At 52.4% G+C, this 25103-nt stretch overlaps 2 protein-coding genes across 3 annotated transcripts in view; one reads left to right on the plus strand and one right to left on the minus strand.

The window, feature by feature from the left end:
- The first annotated feature begins 214 nt into the window (after window positions 1-214).
- On the plus strand, window positions 215-20920 carry ATG16L2 (autophagy related 16 like 2). Of its 2 annotated transcripts, XM_061380759.1 has the most exons (18): window positions 215-412; window positions 2303-2402; window positions 2965-3055; window positions 8636-8709; window positions 8976-9227; window positions 9340-9405; window positions 9775-9888; window positions 10908-10970; window positions 11493-11601; window positions 11947-12052; window positions 12765-12835; window positions 13090-13161; window positions 13270-13390; window positions 13718-13823; window positions 14815-14964; window positions 15172-15219; window positions 15331-15432; window positions 15735-20920. In XM_061380759.1, the coding sequence occupies exons 1-18, from the start codon at window positions 295-297 to the stop codon at window positions 15820-15822; spliced, it is 1851 nt and encodes a 616-aa protein (XP_061236743.1). In that variant the 5' UTR covers window positions 215-294; the 3' UTR covers window positions 15823-20920. The 2 variants fall into 2 exon arrangements, with proteins under 2 accessions (XP_061236743.1, XP_061236744.1); XM_061380760.1 differs by lacking the exon at window positions 10908-10970.
- Window positions 20921-22808: 1888 nt separating this feature from the next.
- Window positions 22809-25103, minus strand: part of FCHSD2 (FCH and double SH3 domains 2) — a 243650-nt gene continuing 241355 nt past the window's right edge. The window contains exon 20 of the mRNA XM_061380758.1: window positions 22809-24935. Coding sequence (XP_061236742.1) covers window positions 24852-24935 — 84 coding nt within the window. The 3' untranslated portion in view covers window positions 22809-24851. The remainder of the gene's footprint in view (window positions 24936-25103) is intronic.

The following is a 25103-nucleotide window of genomic DNA, read 5'->3' on the forward strand; positions in this document are numbered from 1 at the left end:
GGAGAGGGAAGCCGTCTCAGAGGCTCCGATCTCGGTCCTCGATCACAGCTCCGACTGCCATAGGAGCCCCCAGAGAGGTGAGACTTTTTGTGGACTCCTGGTGGTCTAGACCCCGTCGGCGGTTCCCTGCCGGTTTCGTTCCGTTCTCCCCCCAGGACCGCACTTGGTACAATCCGGGGATTCCCCGCCGCGGCCCGCCCCCTGACGTCACGGAGTCCCCTCGGGGCCCCGCCCCTGCTCGGCCGCGCCTCCCTAGACTAGAACCGCGCGCGGTGCTGGCCGGAGAGGGCGGCCATGGAGGGGCCCGGCGTCCTCGGCGCCCCCGTCGCCCGCTGGAAGCGCCACATCGTGCGGCAGCTTCGACAGCGGGATCGAACGCAAAAGGCCCTATTCCTGGAGCTGGTGCCGGCCTGTGAGTGCACTGCGCCCGGGGACCGTCGAGGGGATGGGGCTCCGGCCCGGGGAGAGGGTTTGGCTGGCTCTTCCGGTTGTGACTCAAGTGCACCGATGCCTGGTCGCCTCCGAAGCCTGGGGCCTTCTGGCCCCTCTATCTATTACGCCCCATCTCCGACTAGCCAGCGTTCCTACCTTTTCCGATCCAGGCTCTGCGGCGAACCCCCCTCTCCTGGACCGAGCTCCCTCCTGGTTCTCCCCCTCTTTCTCGCCCCTCAGGGCCTGGGATGGGCTGGGCTTCCTATGCACGGGTTCATAAGCGAGTGTTGGATTTTTAGGGTCTCTTAGCCTTCCCCTTCCTGGGAAATCCCCAGGACCTATCAGCCCATTTGGTCCCTATAAGCACAGTGAAAGATCTCGGGACTGGCCAGAACAGCTACTTCTAAACTCTGAATCTCTAGAGAGGGAGCTCAGAGTCCGAGGTTTCGCCACAGACAGGTGATCCTGGTTCAGGTTTTTGGAGCATCTCGGTGCCCAACCAACCCCAGCCTGAGGGGGAAGTAGGGGCTCCAGGCTGCAGAGGGAGGTGGCTGAGCCTGGGGAAGTCAGATTCTGAGAATTGTTTCTGGGGAGCTGGTCAGGAAGGGGTGTGGCAGTTCAAGCCAGGATGAGCAAGTGTGCATCTGTGTGTGCACCTCTGGTTATCTGAGATTGTATGTCTGAGGTTCAAAGTCTAACCACAGTCCCTCCAGCTCCAACACTGGTCCTAATCTTGGCTGCTGCTTAACCATCTCCCCCAGCCTCACAACTGAACTTATTGCTCTTGTCCTGGGACACTTCTTTGCAACCTTCCAAGCTGTTGATCCTCTCTGGGGATGTGAGGCCAGCCCTCTACCTGTAGGCAGCCTCACTTCTCCACTGCTCTAATGGACAATGGAACCCTCCAATATGAGAGAGAGTCACCCCCACCGACCCACTGGGAGCTGCAAATCTGTGGGAGTGGAGTGATCCTGGAGGGCTGAACTCAGAGACATTGCAGGTCCAGTCTTCTTTGTGGTCTTGGACAAATCTTAACCCTAAACCTCAGATTTCTCACTCATAAAGTGGGCAAAATGGCATCCTCTTTAGATTTGCTAGGGGGGCCAGAACAGTGCCCTGGGGCTTGGGGTGGGGTTTTGTGTGAGAACAAGGCCGGCAACTTAGGTGATCCAGCAACCTAGGTGATTGACCTAGGTGACCAGTAGGGAACAGGGAGAGGGAAAGGGGCTGAGGAGTCAGGCCTGGGCCTCACCTCTACCCCACCCTGAAACTGATGAGAAAAGAGGAAATGACCAGGGATGGGGTGGAGGGGCTGTATTCCAGGGTCTGTAACAGAAACTACCAAACTCAAGAACTTTCTGTTCTGGCCTGAGGGGAAACTTACAACAACCCAGGGGAAGTCAGGACTGTTTTTTAGTACTGCTACAGAAAGTTAGAGCTCCTGGAAGGGAAGTATCTTGCCAAAGGCCACAGGCTAGTGGAGCTTAGTTTGTTTCATCACTCTAGGGCCAGGCCCTGTCTTGGGGGAGGTTGAATCAATCCCTGGCCCCTTCCTTCCCTTGAGACCCTCAGCAGGCGTTGGCCAGCTATCTCCTTTCCCCTAATGGGTGTCCTTCTCTGTCCCTGGGAGAGCAGGTCTTCTCCTGGGAGGGTCTGGGGGTTATGCTCTTAGGAGGCTGTGCAAGGGCTGGAGGTCCTGATGGAGCTACACTCATCCCCTGCAGGCAAGGCAGAGCCCAGCCTGCCAGTGGCTCCCCCTTCTGCATCACTGGACTCCTGCAGCCCTCCCAGCCAGAGAGGTAGCTTGTCTGCCTGGGGTCTGCTGGAAAGTGTCCATCTTTGCTCCAGGCTCACCCTTTTGCACCCCTAGATAACCGCCTCCTGGAGAAAGCTGAGCTGCTGGCCCGATTCTCAGAGGAGCTGCAGCCAGAGCCAGACGATGTCACTCCCTCTGTCCACCAGGGTCCCTGGTGAGTGTTTGTGTCTGTGGTCACAATGGGCTTCCTGTGCCCCGGCCCTGCCCCCACCACCTCTGCTGGGTTCATTCTCTCCCTGGCACCTCATTGGCCCTTGGCTGCTACCCAGGGGAGGGGGAGGCAGGCTCTTGAGCCTTCCCCCAGGCCAGCTGCTTAGAATGTCCTTCTCAGTTCATCTCTCTGCCTTTATCCCACCCCTCCCCCTCAACCCCTCTGCACATCTGTCTTTCTGTTTGCCTGCTTCTCACCTGATGCCTACAGAAAGTACATGAAGCCACCTATTTCAAAGAAGGAGTGAAAATGAGAACCAGGGATGGGCTGGGGCTCAGAGTTGGGAGATGCTTCTTGAGAGGGGTCCTGGCAGGGGAACTCTGGGGCAAGCCCAGAGCAGAGGAGTCATGGGCAGCTCCAGTTCCTGGAGATTTGATCTTTCATCTGCTGACTTTTGGGCTCCCACCTTCCTCAGGAGAAAATGCATAGCTCTGGCTTCAGACTTTTCACACGCATCCTCTGGATGAACGGTGGGAAAATGAACACCACTCTGATTGGTTGGCAGGGAGAAGGAGTCACACCAAGGCCTATCACCAGCAGCTCTGAGGGTGAAGTGGCAAGAGGAGGCGGAGGGGCTCCGGCTGGTGTGTGGAGAGGTAGGCGGGGCAGGGGTCTGAGAGAGAATGGGGTGGGCCCAGGATCCAGAACTTTGAGGCTGGGAGATGTGGTCCAAGGGAGCCAGCAAGTGAGGGAGATTCCCCAAGTCCAATGCCTTGAGACCAGACAGGGCTCAGAGTGCTCTCGAGCTTGGCCCTGGCAGCCTAGGATGAAGTGGGCTCCAACAGCAGCTGGAGGAAGTGAGGTGAGAGCTCGGGGAGGAGTGTGAGGTGTGCAGGAAACAGGCAGCCTCTGTTCCCCTTGGATGGTTCAGCCTGCTCTGCTCATCACTTGCCCTGCAAACCCTGGGGCCCAGCACCAGCTGACGCTCAATACACATTTGCAGACTGAAAATAAGGTGGTCCACCTCCATGGCGGGGTGTGCTACCTCTACCTGATACTGACCACCCCCCCCCCCACCTCTCCTGCTGCCATGGTGTCTCTTGGCTTTTGTTGCTTCTGAACTTCCTTTTTGGGAAGCTACTTTCCCTCCTCTTTATCCCCCTCCCTGTAGATGTGGGTGTTCTTTAGAACTTGGGTGGGTTCACTGACTCCTGTGGACTTTCTGTGTTTGCTAACTCCCAGATCCATCTGTAGCTCAGGTTTCTCTTAGGAGCTCCAGACTCTTTCTCAGCTGCTTTTTGGACTTCATATCTAAAACCAGACTCATCGTCGCCCCTGTAATAATATGGTCAACACCACATTGATGATACTGGGTTAAGTGTTACTTCAGCTAATCCTCTACTTTATGGTTTCAGAGGAAGCAGAGGCTTTGAGAGGTAGAGCCAGGATCTGAACTCCCTCCTACACGAATCTGCTTTCTTTGATCTCCATTTATTCTGTCAACAAATATTTATTGACAAGTACTATATTCAAGGCACAGTCAGTGCAGCAGTAAACAAGACCTGGCCCCATGAACCTTCTAGTCCACTGGAGGAGGCTGAGGAGCCATTAAATACCTACCTAGATGTTGTTGTTCAGTCACTAAGCTGTGTCCAACTCTTTGCAACCCCATGGACTGCAGCACACTAGGCTTCCCTGTCCTTTGCTGTCTCCCAGCTTTTGCTCAAACTCAAGTCCATTGAGTTATTGATACCATCCAACTATCTCATCTTCTGTCATCCTCTTCTCCTGCCCTCAGTCTTTCCCAGCATCAGGGACTTTTCCAATGAGTCAGCTCTTTGCATCAGGTGACCGAAGTATTGGAGTGTCAGCTTCAGCATCAGTCCTTCCAATGAATATTTAGGGTTTTTTTTTTTTTTCCTTTGGATCAACTGGTTTGATCTCCTTTCAGTCCAAGGGACTCTCAAGAGTCTTCTCCAACACTACAATTCAAAAGCATCAATTCTTTGGTGCCCAGCCTTCTTTATGGTCCAAATTTTACATCCATACATGACTACTAGAAAAACCATAGCTTTGCCTATATGGACTTTCATTGGCAAAGTGATGTCTCTGCATTTTTTTTTTTTACTTAAAAAAAGTATTTATTTTTAATTGATGGATAATTGCTTTACATTTTGTGTTAGTTTCTGCCATACATCAACAGATGTCTGCTTTTTAATACACTGTCTAGGTTTGTCATAGCTTTCCTTCCAGCAAGCAAGCATCTTTTAATTTCATGGCTGCAGTCACCATCTGCAGTGATTTTGGAGCCCAAGAAAATAAAATCTGTCATTGTTTCCATTGTTTCCCCATGAAGTGATGGGACCAGAGGCCATGATCTTCATTTTTTGAATGTTGAGTTTTAAGCCAGCCTTTTCACTTTCCTCTTTCACCTTCATCAAGAAGCTCTTTAGTTCCTCTTCACTTTCTGCCTTTAGGGAGGTATCATCTGCATATCTCAAGTTGTTGATATTTCTCCTGGCAATTTACGATTCCATCTTGTGCTTCATCGAGCCTGGCATTTCACATGATGTACTCTGCATAAAAGTTAAGTAAGCAGGGTGACAATATACAGTCTTCACATACCTGTTTCCCAATTTGTAACCAGTCCATTATTCCATATCTGGTTCTAACTGTTGCTTCTTGACCCACATACAGGTTTTCTCAGGAGGCAGGTAAGGTGGTCTTGTATTCCCATCTCTTTAAGAATTTTCCACAGTTTGTTGTGATCCATGCAATCAAAGGCTTTAGGGTAGTCAATGAAGCAGAGATAGATGTCTTTATGGAATTTCCTTGCTTTCTCTATGATCCAGTGAATGTTGGCAATTTGATCTCTGGTTCCTCCGTCTTTTCTAAACTGAGCTTATAGATCTGGAAGTTCTTGGTTCACATACTGCTGAAGCCTAGCTTGAAGGATTGCCAGGTCACTTGCTCAACTAATGTCCAGCTGGGACTATGAACCCAGGGAGAGCCCCTCCCTCAGAGCCCCTACTGTAGTTGCAGCCACATTTAAGAGGTGATTCTCAAACATCTGAGCCCCTTTCTGGGCTGTGAGCACCCCAAGGATTGAGCTATCTTTGCTTTGTCCATTATATCTCTGGGGCCTGTCTCCACAGTCCATGCTGATGAATATTTATAGACTAGGTGATAAATGCGGAGAAGGCAATGGCACCCCACTCCAGTACTCTTGCCTGGAAAATCCCATGGACGGAGGAGCCTGGTAGGCTGCAGTCCATGGGGTCGCTAAGAGTCGGACACAACTGAACGACTTCACTTTCACTTTTCACTTTCATGCATTGGAGAAGGAAATGGCAACCCACTCCAGTATTCTTGCCTGGAGAATCCCAGGGACAGGGGAGCCTGGTGGGCTGCCGTCCATGGGGTCACACAGAGTCGGACAGGACTAAAGCAACTTAGCAGCAGCAGCAGCAGCAGGTGATAAATGAGGTAGATACTTTGGCCATCTGATGCAAAGAGCCAACTCACTGGGAAAGACCCTGATACTGGGAAAGATTGAGGGCAAGAGAAGAAGGGGGTGACAGAGGATGAGATGGTTGGATGGCATCACTGACTCAGTGGACATGAGTTTGAGCAAACTCAGGGAGATAATGAAGGACAGGGAAGCCTGGCGTGCTGCAGTTCATGCGGTCACAAAGAGTCGGACATGACTTAGTGACTGAACAACAATTGTTCAGTCAACAATTGGGACTTCCCTGGTGGTCCAGTGGCTAAATTAACTCCACTCTCCCAATGCAAGGGGCCTGGGTTTGATCCCTGGTCAAGGAATTAGATCCCACATGCCACAACAAAGACACACCTAAATAGTTTTTTTTTTTTTTTTTTTTTTTAAAGGATACTTAAGAAAATGAGGTAGATCATTCCCCCCTCCATTGGTAGTTATCAGTCAGGAAACCCAGGGTCACCACTGCCCTTCCATCCATTGCAACCTTCCATCCATCCTGAGCTAGTCACCAGCTCATGGATCCTGCCTCCAAATCCATCAACTTCTACTTCCTGTACCCCATCTGACCTGGTCCAAGTTATTCTCATTACTCTCTGGATAACTCCTCTTTTGGCACCCTGTCCTTTCTCCATTCAGTACTCAGAGTGATATATTTTTTATAATAAACAATGATCTCTATTAAAAAAGACAAGTAATACACAAATACATGCTTGTTGTGAACATTTCAAGAGAACAGAAGTCCATAGAGTAAAAAAGTAAAAGCCCCTTTCGCCACTCTCCCCATTATCAGTTTGGTGCCTATTCTCCAAAGCTTAGCCTGGCTCCCCAGTTGGGTTCTCCAGCCTCAGGTTGCATTTCCTGCCCCTCTCTTGTCCTGAGCTGCTGGTCCCCTTGTCTGGGATACTTCCAGGCGCCCCTTGTCCTCAGCACTGCCTCCTCATGACATCCTCAGCCACAAACCAGTCAGTTCCCATTGGATATGCCAAGGGACAAGGAGAGACTTTTTCTTTAATTCTTAGTCCTGTTTCACATATCACAACAAACATGTGTTATCATTTTAACTTTTTACTGAAATAATTTTAGATCCACCGGAAGTTGCAAAGACAGCACAGAGAGGTCCTGTGCAGCCATTTACCCAGTACCTCCCAGTGGTCACATCTTATGCCTGACTATAGCACACACAGTCAGGGAGTAGATGTTAGGATGACGTGTATACAGTTCTTTGTCATTTTGCCACCTGTGTAGATCTGTGTGCCCATCAAGATATAGCACAAGTTCATGACCACCCTGTTTTAGTCACAACTCAGCCCTCTCCTCAGACAATCCCTAACTCCTAACCACTAATCTGTTTTCCACCTCTATTATTTGGATTTTGAAAAGCATCAAAAAATACTGAATCCCAAAACATCAATGAAAGTATATGATAGGTGAGGAAACAGAAGCGAGGGTCAGATTGTTTAATGGTGGAAGGAATTATAAATGTTATAAACTGGGCCAGGGGCTTCCCTGGTGGTCCAGTGGCTAAGACTCCATGCCTCCTAATGCAGGGGGTGCAGGTTCGATTCTTGTTCAGGGAACTAGATCCTGTATGCCGCAACTGAGATCTCATGTGCTGCAGCTAAGACCTGGCACATCTAAATAAATATTAAAAAAGAAAAAACCTGGGCCAGTTATAGACCCTGAATGTGCAAGGCCCCTACCCCAGCCCACACACAGGGAGTCAGTGCAGGCAGACACCAGCCTTGCTCCTCAGTCCATCTAGCACCAGGCCCATGCGAGGAAGAGCTCAGGGACGGGTTAGTAGCAAGAGCCCCCAGCTTCAGTGCTTTCATGTTCCTCTTGCCACTGCGCTGGGCACTGCTTCTCTAAGCATCTGTCTCTCTCACTGACCCTTCAGCTCTGTGCTTTCCCCAGCTCTTGGCTCTTGGATGGATGGTTCAGTAAGGCGGGGGACAGATGAGATGACCCTCCCCGGACTCTGGGGCTGGGGGGCAGCTCCAGTATTCAGTCTGGGCCCTGTGCTCGCACAGTCCATTCCTGTTCTTAGCCTGCGTGCCTCTGCTCAGAGCATCTTGTTGCTCTCTGGGACTTATGCTTGGTAAGCCAAGGCTTGGAGAGGTGGGGAACAGAACACACATCCCTTGAACACTTGCAGCCCTTTACTTGCAGCATGTTAGGTGGCCTGGGTTCAGATATCAGTTCTGCCACTTAGCTGTATGACTTTGGGCAAGACACTTAACTAGAGAAGTGTCAATGTCCTCATCTGTAAACTGGGGAGAATGGCAGTAACTACCAGATTATAAAAGAGTTGGTACTGTAGAGTGCTCAGAACAAGACCCAGCACATGTTAAGTGCTACATAACCAGTCACCATTATTTGAAATACTATTCCTTATAGTAATTCAGTGTTACCCTACGAGGTAAGCACTACTATTCACGTTGGACAGGTTCAGAGCGGTTAAATCACTACCGCGGGTCACAGAGAAAGTGGTGATGCAAGGAGTGAAACTCAGGTGTTAGGCTACAGAGCCTAAGGCCCTTCCGTTGATCCCTGAAACAGCCGTGTATTCCTGTGCTTCATGCCTTAGCTGTCTGCTTCTCAGCTTTCTGCTGAGGTAGGGGGCGGGTGGGAAGAGAGGCACACCCCGTCCTACCAGTCTCTCCCGCTGGAGAGGGGCCGGAGGCTCTGCCCAGAGGCGCCCATGCCTACCTGTCCCGCGCCTCCGCCGCTGCAGATGGCCTACCAGGTGGTGGAGAAGAGCGCGACCCTGGGCACTTTGGAGTCGCAGCTGGAGGAGCGGCAGAGCAGGTGAGGCGCGGGCGGGGCGCACCTCGGGGAGGCTCCAGGCCATCACTGCCGGGGTGGGGGGCGCGGGGTCACCCCGCGGGTCTCCAGAAGGGCCCGACAGCGTAACGCCCCCTAGGCCTGTGGCTGGTCGCAGAGGCCGGGAGCTGCAGGACTTCGAGGGAGACGTGGCTTAGCCTCCGCGCTGGCCGCGTGGCCAGGAGCAAGTCTGTCTCAGCTCTCAGACCGGTTCCCCCAGGGTGGTGACTGAGATGATCCCGGTCCTCTAGGCTGGCAGCTCTGAAGGCCCGCGTGGAGCAGCTGGAGGAGGTTCGCGCGAAGAAGGCCGGACAGGTGCACGCGCGGCGCGCGCTGAATGAGGAGCAGCGGGCGGCTTACGAGGCGCTGCGCGCGCGCGTTGGGCACCAGGAGGCGGCTCTGCGCAGGCTCGAGGAGGAGGCGCGCGACCTGCTGGAGCGGCTGGTGCAGCGCAAGGCGCGCGCCGCCGCCGAGCGCAACCTACGCAATGAGCGCAGGGAAAGGTGAGAGCGCCCCGGGGGTCAGTCTGGGAGGCGAGCTGTCCTGGTAGGGAGGGGCCCGACCCCCCTGTCCCGACACGTGAACCACCCGACTCTGGAGGCTTTTCTATCCCAGGGCCAAGCAAGCGCGGGTGTCCCAGGAGCTGAAGAAGGCAGCTAAGCGGACAGTGAGCATAAGCGAGTAAGAACGGGGATGCGCCGGGGACCTGTCTGACGAGCCTCCGCTGGGGGCTCTGCAGTGCCCTTCCCACCCCCACCCCCCCGCCCCCAGCCCCGGGCCGCTGCTGTTCTACCCTGCCCCCACCTGCCTGCAGCCATCTGTGCACCTGACCACAAGTGTGCACAGTCACCGTGCCGAAGCCCCCAGGGAGACTGAGCCCAGGACACGTGCGGAAACAGGTGGTCATAGGAGCCAGCATCTGCGCCCACCACACATGCTCCCGCACTGACCCTCGTCTCTGGGGATGCCAGTCTTCACCGAGTAGGGCGCAGGGGCACGGAGCGGCTGGCCTGGTCCCTTAGTCGTCCTAAGCTTCATTCTCTCTCCCAGGAGCCCAGACACACTAGGCGATGGGATCAGAGAGGAAGCAGAAACTCTGGTCGTGGCTGCTAAGCCAGGGTCCCTGGAGAGTGAGGCTGGTGAGAAATGGAAGCGGCCCTTCAGGTGAGGACTGTCCCAGCACTCTGAGCTGGCCCCCTTCAATCTTTCTAAGGTGAGGACTATCCCGAGCTCAGAGCTGGGCCCCTCCAGTCTTCCTAAAGGACCTTGGGCCAGCCTTTGGGTTGAGAGGGCTTTGCGGAGAGACTGGGGTACTCTTGGACCCCAGGGCAGCTGAAACTTCAGTACCTGGAGCCCCTTGGGGTCAGTGCCACGCCAGGGACTCCAACCTTTGTCCTCTCCTTTTTCCTCCTTCCTAAGACCAGAGCTCTGGGGTTGGGATGGCAGGTTGGTGAAAGACGGTGACAGGAGGGAGCTTGTGGGCAAGGCCCAAGGCTCAGCTGTCACAAGCATGCGTGTACACACATGGGGACATCAGAGCATGTATGTGTACAGACTTAGGTGAGCGTACCTGAATGCGTGTGAAGCATGTGTAGATGTGAACTCACATGGGTGGGACCTGATTGAGGCTTCAGTCCTTGGGTGCCCCTCCCTCCATCTCCCCCATCTATCTTGATTTGCCTGGCATTGAAACTGCCCCCCTCCTCTAGCCCTTTCTTGCAGGTGGCTGGTGTCCAGGCCTCAGGGTGGTGAAGGAACCCTGGGGAGGGGCATGAGATGCTGGTCCTCAAAGCCTTGGCAGCCCTGGTGGGCCGGGTCATCTCAGGACACATGCTTTCCTGGGTATTTCTGGGGTCTAGGTTTCCCCACACCCCTGTCCCCAGCCTTGTGCTATCTCAGGTTGAGGGCACCTCCATCCTACCCCACAGGTCCCAGCTCAGCCTCCCATGAATTTTGTTGGGGGGCACCTGGGTGGTGAGGCAGTTTTTACCTATCATGGTGAAACTGGGAGACTTCATTCCAAATCCCTGCCCTCCTCCACCTTCCTGGGACTGCCCTGGGTCACCGTGCTCTCCTGGCGTTGGAGGAGTAAGTTCTTCTGGCTCAAGAGTGTAGGGATGAGTGACTGCGGTCCACACACCCACCGGCCAGTCCCTTAAACATCTCTCTCAATTCTGCCCCAGGTCAGCCTCTGCCACCTCCCTGACGATGTCCCGCTGTGTGGATGTAGTGAAGGGGCTTCTGGAGTAAGTGTGTGTGCAGCGCCGTGTGTGTGAAGGTGTTGGGCGCCTTGGATGCCTGTGTCAGACTCCTGGAGCCCAGGCCTGGGCTGTGTATGAGTCCTGGTCTGTCCTTCCATACTCTTTCCAGCACTGTGTGTGTGTCTCTGCTGAGCCCGAGGCAGGAGCTGGGTGCATGGCCTCATTCCTAGCCCCTGCCTGGCTGTCTTCTGGGCTCTGTCCTTCATCCAGGGTCCTCACAGGGGACCAAGGGCTCCAAGGTGAGGTCAGACAGGAACTACCACTCATTTGGGAAACAGGCTCAGAAATGTCAGGGCTTCGTTCAGGGTCACAGTGTCAACCAAGCAGTGCTCCGAGGTTTCTCAGGGCCCACCAACCCCGTCCTGCCTCTGTACTTGTCTCAGTGCCGCTGGCCATGTTCTGCCGCCTTCTGTGTCTGCTTCCTGTTGCTGTTGCTTCAGGAGAGCTTGAAGGGCCTTCTCCTTCTCAGAAGGCCTTGCTGAATGCCCTCCTGACCCCCTCCTCCAGTTTCAAGAAGAGAAGAGGCCACTCAATCGGGGGAGCCCCTGAGCAGCGATACCAGAGCATCCCCGTGTATGTGACCACCCGACTTCCCACCCAAGCTCATGATGTGCTGGTAAGGAGGAGCTGGGCCAAGTGCATGGGGTACCATATGGGAGTGCCGGTCCCAGGAGCAGTCTCAGGAGGCTGGGGAAGCAAGGATAGGCCCTTCAGTGGGAGCAGTTTTCCTCCTACAGCTTGTGCTGGGAGCCCTTCGGCATTTTATAACGAGAGGGAGAGACAGGAGGCCAGGTAGGGGAGTACTGGGAACATGGGAGGAGGCGTGGGGCCAAGTTTGAAACTTGAGTTCAGAGAGAGACCTCATGTGTGCAAGGATGGTGACAGAGAGCTGGCTGTGAGTGTGCACAAAGAGGCGTGTGTGGCGAGGACCAGGAGCACTGACCTCCCTTTTTCCTCACAGGATGCCCACCTCTCCGAGGTCAGTGCTGTTCGTTTTGGCCCCAACAGCAGCCTCCTGGCTACCGGAGGGGCTGACCGCCTCATCCTCCTCTGGAATGTCGTGGGAGGTGAGGGTCGCTGCCCTCAGGCAAGCTCAGTCCTTTCTCTCCAGACCTCACTCTCAGCTTGCTCCTTGGGAAAGGTGTTGGGTCTCTTTGTGTTTCCTCACCCGGTCATCCTTGTGGGTAGTGGCCAGATGACCCCTTGGCAAGAGTTCTGGGCTCAGTGCTCCTAAGAAGGGCAGAGCCTCTCACCTCCTGGAGTCGAGGCCTGCACGGTGGGCAGGGCTCAGCTCAGATGGTCCCTGTTGGGGTGGTGAGGATACCATGTCAGGACATGCTACGGGGATAGACCCTTGAGCAGGTCTCTTGGGTCCACCAGGCCACCTAGCATCACTGAGCTCTCAACTCAGTTCTGAGACACGTGTTAGCTGTCTGCTCTGTGCTCTGAAGATGGGGGAGCACTGGGGAGCGAACGCTGGCTCCTAGAGGCTTCTTGGAGGAGGCAAGTCCCCAGCTGCCTGGCCTGGCTTGCTGTGTGACCTAGGGACAGTCCCTTCTCTCTAGTCCTCTCCGGACATCTGTGAGGTGACCTGCAGCCCCCTGCTGGCAGTTCAGGAAGGTGCAGCCTCTAGCTAGAGTCCCCCGACCCCCAAGAACAGACCCAGCAATTCTGTCCTCTAACTTGGGAGAGATTCATCTTCCCACTCACAGTACAGGCTCCTCCGTTTCATGAGATTAGTGACTTCATTTTGCTTGTTCCTTCCCCTGGTCCCCCCAGGGCACCTGAAGGCCAACCAGACTCTTGAAGGAGCTGGCGGCAGCATCACCAGTGTGGACTTTGACCCCTCGGTGAGAGGACCTGGGTGGCATGGGATGCCCCTCCCCGAGTCTCCACACCGGGCAGGTGGGGCTCTGGGGGAACATCATGGGTATCCTAGAGCCATGTGTCCTGAGAGGGTGCCTGGATAAATCCTTGATTTATCCTTGGCCTTGATTCTCCTTTGCCTGCCTGGGTGACCTGGGCCAGGGGAAGCGCTGAGGCGGCCCGACTCCAGCTTTCTGGCCAGGCCCAGGATCTCTTCTTTCCTGTCCCTTCTCCCCAGGGCTCCCAGCTACTGGCAGCTACTTACAATAAGGCCGCCCAGCTCTGGAAAGTTGGGGAGGCACAGTCCAAGGTGAGGTCTGACTGCGGAGGCAGCCTGGGGGTCAGGGGTCATGCCTCGGGTGGAGGGGTTGCTGACAGGGTCTTGGCCATGCCCTTGACACTTCCCTGGGATGCACAGGAGACACTATCTGGACACACAGACAAGGTGACGGCTGCCAAATTCAAGCTGACGAGGCACCAGGCAGTGACCGGGAGCCGGGACCGAACAGTGAAGGAGTGGGACCTCTGCCGAGCCTACTGTGAGGCCCAGCCCTCCCCTTCTCCCCTCACCAGGACCCTTGCAGGCCGGGCCATGGGGGGCTGCAACCTGATCTCTGGGAGGGGCTCCAAGACTTACAGGCATTTGGGATGAAACCTCCTAAGGCTCCTCTTGCGTCCTCCATTGGTGACGCTTTTCCTGGTTTCTTGGTTACCTCAGGCTTTGGGCTGGAAAACAGGGGCCTGGGTTCTAGTTCTGGGAGGACACTGTACCTCTGGGGCTTCTGGGCTTCAGCATCTCCACACGTCCAGTGGGCTGGCTCATAATCCTTCTCTGAGTCCAGGGTTCTCTCTACTCCTTGGTTTAGGTTCCAGGACCATCAATGTCCTTTCCTACTGTAACGACGTGGTGTGTGGGGACCATATCATCATTAGTGGTCACAATGACCAGAAGATCCGGTTCTGGGACAGCAGGTGATAGGTGCAGGCTGTGGGCAGGGGAGGTGGGACAGGGCTCCTGTGTTCTCTTCCTTTTTCTGGCCATGGAGCAGCTGAGGGTACCTTGGGGAAGTGAGGCTCTGGTGGCCTCTGTGCTAGGCTTGGTCCCTTGAAGGCTTTGTGGCCTCTGGAGAATTGTGCCTCCTTATTGACCCTTGATCCAACCACCATACTCTGCTGGGTCTTGCCAACCGAGTCCCATGTTCAGTTCAGTTCAGTCGCTCAGTCGTGTCCAACTCTTCGCGACCCCATGAACTGCAGCATGCCAGGCCTCCCTGTCCATCACCAACTCCCAGAGTTCACCCAAACCCATGTCCATTGCATTGGTGATGGCATCCAATCATCTCATCCTCTGTCGTCCCCTTCTCCTCCTGCCCTCAATCTTTCCCAGCATCAGGGTCTTTTCAAATGAGTCAGCTTTTCACATGAGGTGGCCAAAGTATTGGAGTTTCAGCTTCAGCATCAGTCCTTCCAGTGAACACCCAGGACTGAACTCCTTTGGATGGACTGGTTGGATCTCCTTGGAGTCCAAGGGACTCTCCAGAGTCTTCTCCAACACCACAGTTCCCACGCAGTCACCACTTTTTAGTCAAAAAGAACCCAAGAGCCCAGCGTCAGGCTTGAATAGTTTATAAAAATAGCTAAGGCTAGAACCAGAGCTAGAGCCAGCCCTGCCTCAGGCTGCTTCTTCCTCATCTGTAGCGATTGCCTTTGAAACCCTTTGCTCTACCTTTCACATATTTAAAGACAGACTTTCATTGCTTTCCCCCCAGTACTTCTTTTAGTGGCTCAAGGGTTTCAGGGGCTCTGGCTTCAAGTAAGTTCCTGCTGGAAGGCGCTGGCTGTGGTGGGAGATTAGTTGTCAGCCTTGGGGCCTGAGGGCTGGCTCTGGACTTTTGTTGGTCTGTCAGGAGCAGCCTTGTCATGGTGATTGCTCCTCACCCTCGTCTCCTTTCCTGCTCCTCAGGGGGCCCCGCTGCACCCAGGTCATCCCTGTGCAAGGCCGGGTCACCTCCCTGAGCCTCAGCCACGACCAGCTGCATCTGCTCAGCTGTTCCCGAGATGACACACTCAAGGTCATTGACCTGCGTGTCAGCAACATCCGCCAGGTGTTCAGGTACCTGCCTTGTGTCCACCGGCCCTGTGGCTTTGACTGGGGCAGCTGGGCCTGTGAAAGGCCTGTTGGTGGGGGGCCCTCCGTGGAGGCCCCTCTGGACCAGGGCCTGCTGAGGTGCCGAAGCCCTTGACAGAGGGGAAGCTCGTTAAGTTTTGGGCTGAGGGCAGGAAGTGGCAGCCCCCTCCATCCTGACCTGTCTATTCTCAGGGCTGATGGTTTCAAGTGCGGTTCTGACTGGACCAAAGCCGTGTTCAGGTGTGTCCATGAGAGCACCCGTGCTTGAGTGTGTCCTGTCTGTCTGGGTGTCTGCATGTCCATGTCCTTACCTCTGGTCTTTTCTCTCTTGCTCTGCTGTGGCTCCTGAAGCCCAGACAGAAGCTATGCCCTAGCAGGGTCCTGGGATGGAGCCCTTTACATCTGGAACGTGGACACTGGGAAACTAGAGAGTAGCCTTCGGGGACCCCACAGGTGAGCATGGCCACTGACCACCACCCCAGCCCCACGGCCAGTCCTGCTAAGCGGATCCCAGGTCCTGACATGCTTGGGCTCTGGAGCCCCCGGCCCGTGTCCCATGCCTTCCATCCCTGCCCCCAGAGCCCTTCACAGCTCAGTCTTGCCATGTGCACCTGGGTCCACTCCCACCACAGCCCTTAGAGCCCACTTTACAGTGAGGCGATGGGTGCAGAGAGGCCGTCACACAGCCCAGGTCCAGTGAGGAGGGGCAGGGCCAGCTCCCGACGCTCCTGAATCCTGTCTCTCCCTCTCCTCAGCGCTGCTGTCAACGCCGTGGCCTGGTGCTACTCTGGGAACCACGTGGTGAGCGTGGACCAGGCCAGGAAGGTTGTGCTCTGGCACTAGCACCACGACTTCCTTGCCTGAGCTGAGGCTCTAGTCCGAAGCCTGAAGCCGGAGGAGTTCCCCACTGCCCCAGACACTTCAGGGCTAGCAGCGGGGTGGGGGTGGCTCAGGGTGTTTAATGGGTAAGAAGGCCTGGCAGGACCTGGCCTGTTGGTTTAAAAACAAGGTGTGGGTTGGTGTGCGTGTGGGGGGAATCACAGTATTATTTTGTTTTTTTATCTATTTCTTCACTTTCCTGGCAAAAGTGGGGGAAAAAAATGCATTTAAACTGGTATGTGCTTGCTTCTCTTCAGCATTTAGGGAATGGAGAAGCCTCTGGCTGGAGGCACATGGAGACCCAGGCTTGGTTCCAGTCCCTTCCATACAGAGCTGGGGCGGAGCGGTCTGATCAGGAGACAGCAGGAAGAAAGGCCCAGAGGCAGCAAAGGGCAGTGGTTTTGGAGCCGTGGACGTTTCTCCTGTGCTCCAAGATAGTCCTGGTTCTTGGGCCCTCTCTTCAGGTGCCCAGGGTAGACTGAGGCTGAGGAGGGACCATGTGAGTTCTGAGAGACGAGCAAGAGACAGCCTGGAGGGGGCCCTGTGGAAAGAAGCCTAAAAAACCAGAGTGACGTCAGGTACTCTGAACACCAGGCCTGCCTTTAGACAGGGCCATGTTCGTGTCCCAGAGGCAGACCCTGGAGTGGGTGGGGAATACCTTCCGCGTGTGTCAGGGAGGACAGCCATGGGCTGGGCCAGGGCCTTCACTTACTTTAACAGATTTAATCCACAGGACAAGCCTCTAGAGCAGACGTAGTAGGGTGGAACCTGGGCACCCCACTTTCTTCCCCAACCGAGGGCATGGAGGAGGGTCAGAAGGACAGCCACTGCTGGTCACCGGGTGTCGAAGGGGATGCCTATCTCTGAGTGATGGGGGCTGACCTCTGGGGGTCTGCCTAATTGAGAGTCAAAGGCTTTACTCTGCAACTCTTGGCCTCCTCTGTTTATTACCTTACAGAATCCTCCCTGGGGAGTCCTGCTGCCAGTCCCAGGGTTTTGGAAAACCATTTCCAGGATGGGCAGGAGAGAGCTAAGAGCCTGGACTCTGCAGCTAGACTGGGTTTGAATCTCTGCTCTATTATTTAGTAGCTGAATGATTTTGAGCAAGTTACCTTCATGTCTTTGTGCCTTAGTTTCCTCCTCTGTAAAAGGGGCTAACAGTAATATCTACCTCAAAGATTGTTGTAAGGACTCAGTGTATTAGTATTTGTAAAGTCCCTGGCACACCGCATACCCAAATCTACACTCTGCTGATCCCAGCTCAACCCTGGGCTCTGGTGACATACCCAGCTGCCTCCTAGGCATCATCTCTTCCCCTCACACCCCACATCTTCTTGGCCACAAAGTCCTGGGGCTGTTGTGTCTAACTCTCCATTCCTGCTGCCACTGCAGGCCACCTTCTCCTAGACCTGCTATCTCTCCAACCTAGACCCCTTTTTGCCACAGCCAGAGTGACTTTCTGAGGATGCATGTTGGTCACACATCCGGCCCTTTGAAGTTCTCCACTGCCTGCAGAGAAACTCCTTACCCGCAGGATGTGGCCCTGCTGGCCTCAGCTGCATCTTCACCTCCTTGCTGCTCTGCAGTGTGTCTCACACAGGGTTTTCTCTGCCCAGAATGTTCTTCCTGCCCAGCCTCTAATTCAAATTTGTCCTTTAGGATCCCCTCACTGAGAGCCTTTCCTCACCTGCCAGGCCGGCTAGGAGCCTCCTCCGTCTCTGTGCCTCCCTGCTTTGGGTCTGCCTCCCTCTGTCTCGGTCAGGGAGCTCTTGAAGGAGGCCAGGATGGGAGCAAAGCACTCTCCTGGGATCAGGCCTCAGAGGCACAGAGAAAGCCTCAGGAGATGTTTATTAAATGATTAAATTCTCTTACTCGAGGACTCAGCAAGTCTGACAGTCGAAGTCTCTAGCGGCCACCAGGAGTCAGCAGCTGCCTAGGTCTGCCGAGGCCATTCTCCCACCTCCTGGGGTGGAAAGACCAATGCTTCCAGCAGCCGCCATTACTGAGCTGTCAGGCCCTGTGCCTTCTATCCAGTATCTTACTTGTTCTCCCAACCACCTTGTGATGTAGCTATCTTACAAATGAGAAGATCAAGGCTCAGCGAGGGTAAGTGATAGATATGAGGTCACCAGAGCTGGCACAGCTGGACTGTGGTCTTTAAACTATTAAATATCAGAGAATCGGGCTCCCAGTTAAGCAGAGCTATAGGGCATTCCCTGCCATGCTCCAGCGGCGTGCCCACGGCCTCCACCACCAGGTGGGCGATTCTAGCTCCCTGGACTTCCCTGGTGGTCCAGTGGCTAGGAATCTACCAGCCAATGAAAGGGTCACAGGTTCGATCACTGCTCCACATGCTGCAGGGCAACTAAGCCCACGTGCCACATCTACTGAGCCTGTTCTCCAGAGCCTGCAAGCTGAAACTCCTGAAGCCTGCCTGCCTAGAGCCCGTGTTCCGCAACAAGAGAAATCACTGCAAGGAGACACCTGTCCACTGCAACTAGAGAGTAGCCCCCTCTCACTGCAACGAGAGCAAGCCTACATGTAGCAACGAAGATCCAACCCAGTCAAAAAAAAACAAAAACAAAAAAAAATTACTGAAATCCCTCCCTGCATCTTCTCTTCTTCATTCTGGCTCTGGGAGCCTATGTCTGAGCCTGGAGGATTAGTATCCTTTGAACTGAGGGACATGCAGGGCTACAGGAGGGACATGAACTTGATCCTGGAAGGCTGTTACCAGTTCCACCATCTGGGGCAAGCACCTCCCGGGACTGCAGTGGAGACGGCTTAGAGGACACAGAAGCGGTAATCAGGAAATGCCCTGACTCAACTCCTGGCAGAGTGCCCTCCATTCCCCTCAAGCCTCCCTTTCTTCATGGGGCAGCACACGCTTGCCTCACCTCAGGGAGCACGTGCACACCTTAATTTACTTGGAAGGAATACTTCCTGAAGGAGCAAGTCTGGAGGGTCAGAAATGGGCCTAGGCATTCCAGGGGATGAGGCAAGTGTGAGGAGAAGGGTTGGTAATGCCATGCAGGGGAAGAGCTCGGAGGGGTGCCAGCTGGGCAGGCTGCACCTCTAGTCCTTGCGGTCCTGGGCAGGGCCAGAACCCTGTACGGAAGACTGCTCTGGGTTTCTGTTCTCCAGTCACTACTCAGGTGTTCAGTCGCTACTCAGCCTACTCTGAGGTTGCTGGCCTGAGTTTGTTCCCTAAAGTCCAAACTGTCACCTTTGGGACTTCCCTGGTGGTCCAGTCGTCTTTGCAAGGTAGGAGGCACAGGTTCGATCCTTGGTCAGGGAACTAAGATTCCACATGCTGCAGAGCAACTGAGCCCGTACGACGCAACTACTGAGCCCGTGTGCTCTGGAGTCAAAGAACCACACAAAGGAGTCTGAGCCACAGCAAAAGACCCCGCGTGATGCTACAGAGGTCCTGAGTGCCGCAACTGAGACCCGATGCAGCCAAATAAATAAAAAATAAAAAATAAAAAAACCCTTCAAAACTGTTGTCCTTGCTGTCCATACGGATTGAGGTCCAGAGAGGAACCAGCAGAACCAGGATAAGAATCCAGGCTCCTGATTCACTCTTCTCAAAACTGGAACCTGGTTCTGCAGAGGTGCTGACCCATCTTCTGGAGGCCAGGTTCTAGGTTCCACTCCCAGTTGTCTTCCTGAGACCGTGGGCAAATCACAGTGGGTGGATTTTCCCCACCTGTGAGACCCTTCCTGCTGCATGGCTCTGGGCCTCACCAGTGGGGACCTGGCTCTTCCCCAGGTTGGTGTACAGACATGAGTACCGCCTCCTCTGCCAGCCTGAGGCTTGAGGGGGAGACACGACAGAGGTTCTTGTCCTGGGCTCTTACTGCCCCTGGTCATCTCCCTGTCCTGGGAGAGGCACCTTGGCTTCAAACTGCTGTTGCCAAGTCACCCCCACCAGACATAAGCCCTCTGGTGACAGGAATGGGAACTGAGCCATTTGTGTCTCCATGACCAGAACGTGGTCTGGGGCAGTAAGTTGCTGACTGGACAGTGATTGAGCAGAGGTGGTCTTGGACCTTAGTTCTGCTCTGGAGGAATCCTGGTGGCACGAGGTGTGGACCCATCTGTGATATGTGAAATGCCATGTCTGGTACACGCTGTTTTCTTTTTATAGATGCACATTTCACCAGTCAATAATATTTCAGCTTATCTCCTCATTATCTTACTCGATTCTCCTGGCTCTTATGAAACTCGTATTGTCTTCTCCTTCCCACTTTACAGATGATAAAAGCAAGGCCCAGAAGGGTGAAAGGATGAGTCTAAGGTTACAGCTAAGTGAGGAAGCCCAGGGACTTGAATACAGGTCTCTTAACCACTCCCCTGCTGTTCACAGGAGCAAGTGAGTGACAAGAAGCATGTGTATTTGTTTAGCACACAGTGTGGAAGAGGTGTTCCTTTCTGTTGTTTCAGGATAACATTCCAGTAAACTATTTCCAGACCAGGGCTCTCTGAAACAGACGAGACAGAAGTACTGCATTTATGTTTTCAGCCAGTGGGACCAGGGGAAAGTGGTTCAGGAATCAAACGCCCTCTGGAATTAATTCTTGACAGATCAAGCGGTAGGTAACAGCCTCTAAGAGGAAACTTACACTGGTTGTGTTAAGTTGTAGGATTTGGGGACAAATTACAACTCTCTCCTTATAAACCAAAATTTCTGTAACTTGGTTGTATTTTTGTCGTGAAAAACAGCTTCATAATGAGCAATTAAATGCAAAGATTCAGCCAGATTGTGTCATAAAGCCACTCAGAGGCCAAAGAAATAACTTGCCTCACTATAGAAAGCTTTGGCTGGGTTCCCTGGGCAGTGAGTGAAGGGTGCAGCACAGTGAGATTACAACCCAGAGGAAGGAGTTTGTTTTGTCCTGGTGGAGAGTCCAGTGGCTTGAATCTTCAACTTCTGGCCATCCCAAGAGGTCTGTTTTAGTAGAGTCTTCTCAAATACTGTGACTTTTTTGTGTGATGTTCTCATTGTGCATCTAGAAACTGAACTTACGTGGAACATAAAGGTTGGATGAGTCCTTGGAAATCATCTCATTCTGCTTCTTTTAAAGCTGGGGGGTGTGGCAGCCCAGTGGAAAGGGTATCCATCAAGCGGTGGCAGGGCTGAGGCTGCAGGATATCCTCCCACTCACTTCTGCCTGCCTGTGGCTGTGGGCTGGGGTGGGCGGGGCGGGTTATAGAGGAAAGGGATTCAGGTGCTGTGCTGTGACTCTGGTTTGGCTGCCTCACGTTTAGTTCCTATGATGAAGGAGGCCCTGCTATAACTATGATACAGGGGTGGGGCAATCAACTTAATTCTGTCCCCTGGTCATAGACCAGGCCTCTGGTACCAACGGTAGTCTTAAATGTGAGCACCTTTCATTAGCAGGGGAAGACAGAAGATGGAGATGATATTAATGTGTACTGATAGCCCTTAACATATTTATGGTAAGGCACTTTCACACCCACTCCTTCCGTTGGGCCTTATGACAGCTCTGGAAGGACAGCAAGGCACAGCTGTGTAGGGGAGGTGCTGAAGGTGGGGCAGTGATGCTGAGGAAGACCACGCTGTGCTGCACACTTCACATGTCCTTCTTGAAGCCACGGCATTACTAGGTTTCTGATGGGGACACTGAAGCTGGTTCCCACAGCTTCAGTGGGACCCAGGATTTAACTCAGACCTGAGTCCAAAGTCCACGTTGTCTTCTATGCTGTTGGTGGGAGTGTCAACAGATAAAATCATTTTGGAGGCCAATTCGGCAACATCTGACAAAATCAAACCTATACATATTTTGTGGTGCTAGTGGTAAAGAACCTGCCTGCCAACACAGGAGATGTAAGAGATGCAAGTTCGATCCCTGGGTCAGGAAAATTCCCTGGAGAAGGGCATGGCAACTCACTCCAGTATTCTTGCCTGGAGAATCCTATGGACACAGGAGCCTGGTGGGCCACGGTCCACAGGGTTGCAAAGAGTTGGAGATGGCTGAAGCGACTTAGCATACAGCATGACAAAATGAAATACACACGTACATTTTTAACTCTTAAATTACACATTTAGGAATTTAGCTGATATTTTTACTGGAACAAATTTATAAACAATTAGGTAAAAAGGTATTAATTTCAGCTCTCTGATAGCAAATGAATGGATACAACCTCAACATCCATCACTATAGGAATGTTTAAATCATGCTATGCCCAAACAATGGAATATAATGCTGCCTTCAGAAAGAATGAGGTAAATCTAAATGTATTATATAATTTCACATATGAAAAGGCAATGTTGGCACATGTAAGTTCTATGCACAGAAGACGTCTGGAAGGTTACATATCACACTTGCCCAGCTCTGGAAGAGGGTTGTGGGGGCCCTCCTCAAACAGTGGTCCTCACTGGGGTGGCTGGTAGCCAGATGGACTCAGCTTTCTACCTGGAATCCTCCAGCCACCCCTGTAAAATCTCCTTCTCTTGGCTCATGACTCCTCAGGGTAGAGGTTTAGGAAAAGGACAGAGGACTACAGAGTGCCCACTGCTGGGAGTCAGCAGTCGCATCAGTCTGAGGGGACTCAGTGGCCTCCTCCTGGCCCTCGCAGCTGCAGATTTGGGGCTCCCTCAGTCACCTCAGCACATTCTCTGCTTCTCCTGTCCAGCACATATCATACAGTACTGTCCTCAGGTGTATACTGTTTTTTCTCTCCATGGAAAGAACCTTGATGGCCAAGGCCACAACTTACTTATTTTTATTTCTAGCATTCAGGGTATTACCCCTGGCAGGTGGGTGGCACGAAGGGCTGTTTGTTCCATGGATGGGTTAATTTACTTCCCTCTCTTTGTATCTGTTGTAAGATTTAAAGGAGGGCCTGAGAGTGTCTTTAAAAGAAGCACTGTCTATTTGGAAAAGCCTGTTTACCCAAATCTTGTAAGAAAAACTTAGAAAACGTAATTCCATTTTTTTTTATTATTCAACATTTTATACATAATAAATACAAAGTTTTTACAGCCACTGTAAAGAAAGCACTTCTGCACAGAGGTGCCTCCTCTGAGCCCAGCCCTGTGCACTGTGGTGCGGGGTTACATGTCCTGGAGGGACGGGTTCTTATTAAAAAGGAGGCATATTTTTACAACTTCGTTTTTTTAAAATAAAATTAGCAGCTCTTCCAAAAAATATTTAAAATATAACAAAAGATTTCAAATAACTCTCTGAGAATGTGGAAAACCCAGATTCAAGGACAATTTTGCTAGCTAAAGAGAGAATACAAGACTGGGTGGCAAGAACTGCCCAATTTCAGCACTTTGAAGATTTTTAAAGTGCTTTGAAGATTTTTAACTTGTCCACAAACCTTAAAATCCTAAAAAAAAAAAACCCACCCTTTTAATTTCTTTTGTAAACTTAAGAATAAGTTTGATAAACACAAAAAGACCTCAAATAGATCAAAAGGTTTTAAGAAATGCAAAAAAAAATAAAAATCCTCAAATCAGAGAAGATTCATCAATGGATACTGTCATTAAAGTGATCAAATGACTATCTGAAAACTTCTTCAGTTTTATTTCTGGTCAAAAATCCCATGGGGACATTTGGCGAGCATTTCAAGTTTTTAGAGATTCTTAGGAGGGATGGCATTTTCAAAGCAAAAGACAACTTTTGGATTAAATTCTGAGAATTTTGATTTAAAAAAAAAAAGGAAAAAAAAGCAACTGGCAAACATCCCTTAGTTCCTAAGTAATGCACTCCCTATCTTCCATTGGAGGTGGAGGGCCACCAGAGGCCTCTGGGAGCCACTGCTGTGGGTTTGTTAGTCTGCAGGGAAGGCTCCTCCTGGCTCTCCCTGTGACATGGAGAACTTGTCCTTTCCTTGTCAATTTGCACCGTGCAATCCTTTTGTCCTTCTTCATAGGAAGCTGGTTTACTCCTTGAGCCACAGATTCTTCCTCCCAAGGAAATGTCAGGTCAGTGGGACCTGGGAAGCTGCATTTCATGTGGTGGGTGGCTGCTGGTCTGGGCCAGCCACAACTTGGCTGCCTGGGCCAGTGGACTAGCTTGGGAATAAAATAATGCTAGGTGCCTCTCCAGTAGAGAAGCTTGACAAGGCAAGTATGTGTCCCCAGTTTTATCAAGACATTCAAATTCTAAGGATACTGGTCATGATAGTATATGCTGCAAAAATTAAGATGAAAAATACCCAAATATAAAAAGAACACTAAGTCGGCTCATTGCAGATCTGGAAGCTCCATTTCTGCTTTAGCCGCAGCCCCCTTTCTATTAGTCTATGTGATGGATGAGATTCGGCTACTAGTTCAGCCCCTCCATGTTAGCTCTGCTAATACTAAATGAATGGCATAAATATTAATACAAAGGACACTGTTAATTGTTTTAAATCTGTTAGCTGTGGAAGAGATGTGCATTATTGCAATCGGTGCTAAACTCAGGGCAGTCTACTTTTTTCCAATAAGGTTTCAGTTTCTCAGTTTGGGGACCAACTGCGGGGAGGAGCCAGCCTCTCCTGAAATCCCTCCTGCTGCTTTCCTTATGTAGCCAACATGATCTGATTAAACTCAATCAGATAAGCCAAAGCCACTTGAAGAAAGATGAGCATCTTTGCCATGTCCTCGTGGCCACAGTAATATACTGTACGAGTGCATATGATCAGCATCTCTGTGACTGTGCCCTGAACGAGGCCTGGTCTTGAGTCTTATACAAAAATGGGTCCCTGGTAGGCAAGAGGACTGTCCCCCTTCTCTGCTTCTAGGGCCCACTAGGATTTGTGCTGTGCTAGGAGAGATGACATAGAAAATGACAACAAAAAAAGGCACGAAATATTAAAAACGTGGGAGGTGTCAACCAGGCCACCCGGTCACATATAGTCCTCCTTGTTTTTGCTCTGTTCGAGTCATCATCATGCAAGCAAAGGTGCCTAAAAAACAAGACTGGCCAAACTCCAAGCCTGGCCTTGATTGTAGCAGTAACGGACAGGCAAACCCATCATCACACCAGTGTGATTTCCACATCCTCGATCTTCTCTGCGGGCCTTCGGTGGTTCTGCGTAGGAGGAGGGGGAGCTGCCCGGACCTGAGCAGGAAACCATCACATGGTCAGTCAGCTTCCTGATTCAGTGGCTGAAGCATCGAAATCTGACCAATCATTTATTCAAGGACATGGGCACTTGAGGGCTCTCAGAAATGTTCTAGGCATGTGCTTTCAACTTAATTTTCACAGCTTCTTACATTGAGAAGGACA

This window comes from Bos javanicus, chromosome 15 (genome assembly GCF_032452875.1).
Source record: "Bos javanicus breed banteng chromosome 15, ARS-OSU_banteng_1.0, whole genome shotgun sequence".
Lineage (NCBI taxonomy): Eukaryota > Metazoa > Chordata > Mammalia > Artiodactyla > Bovidae > Bos > Bos javanicus.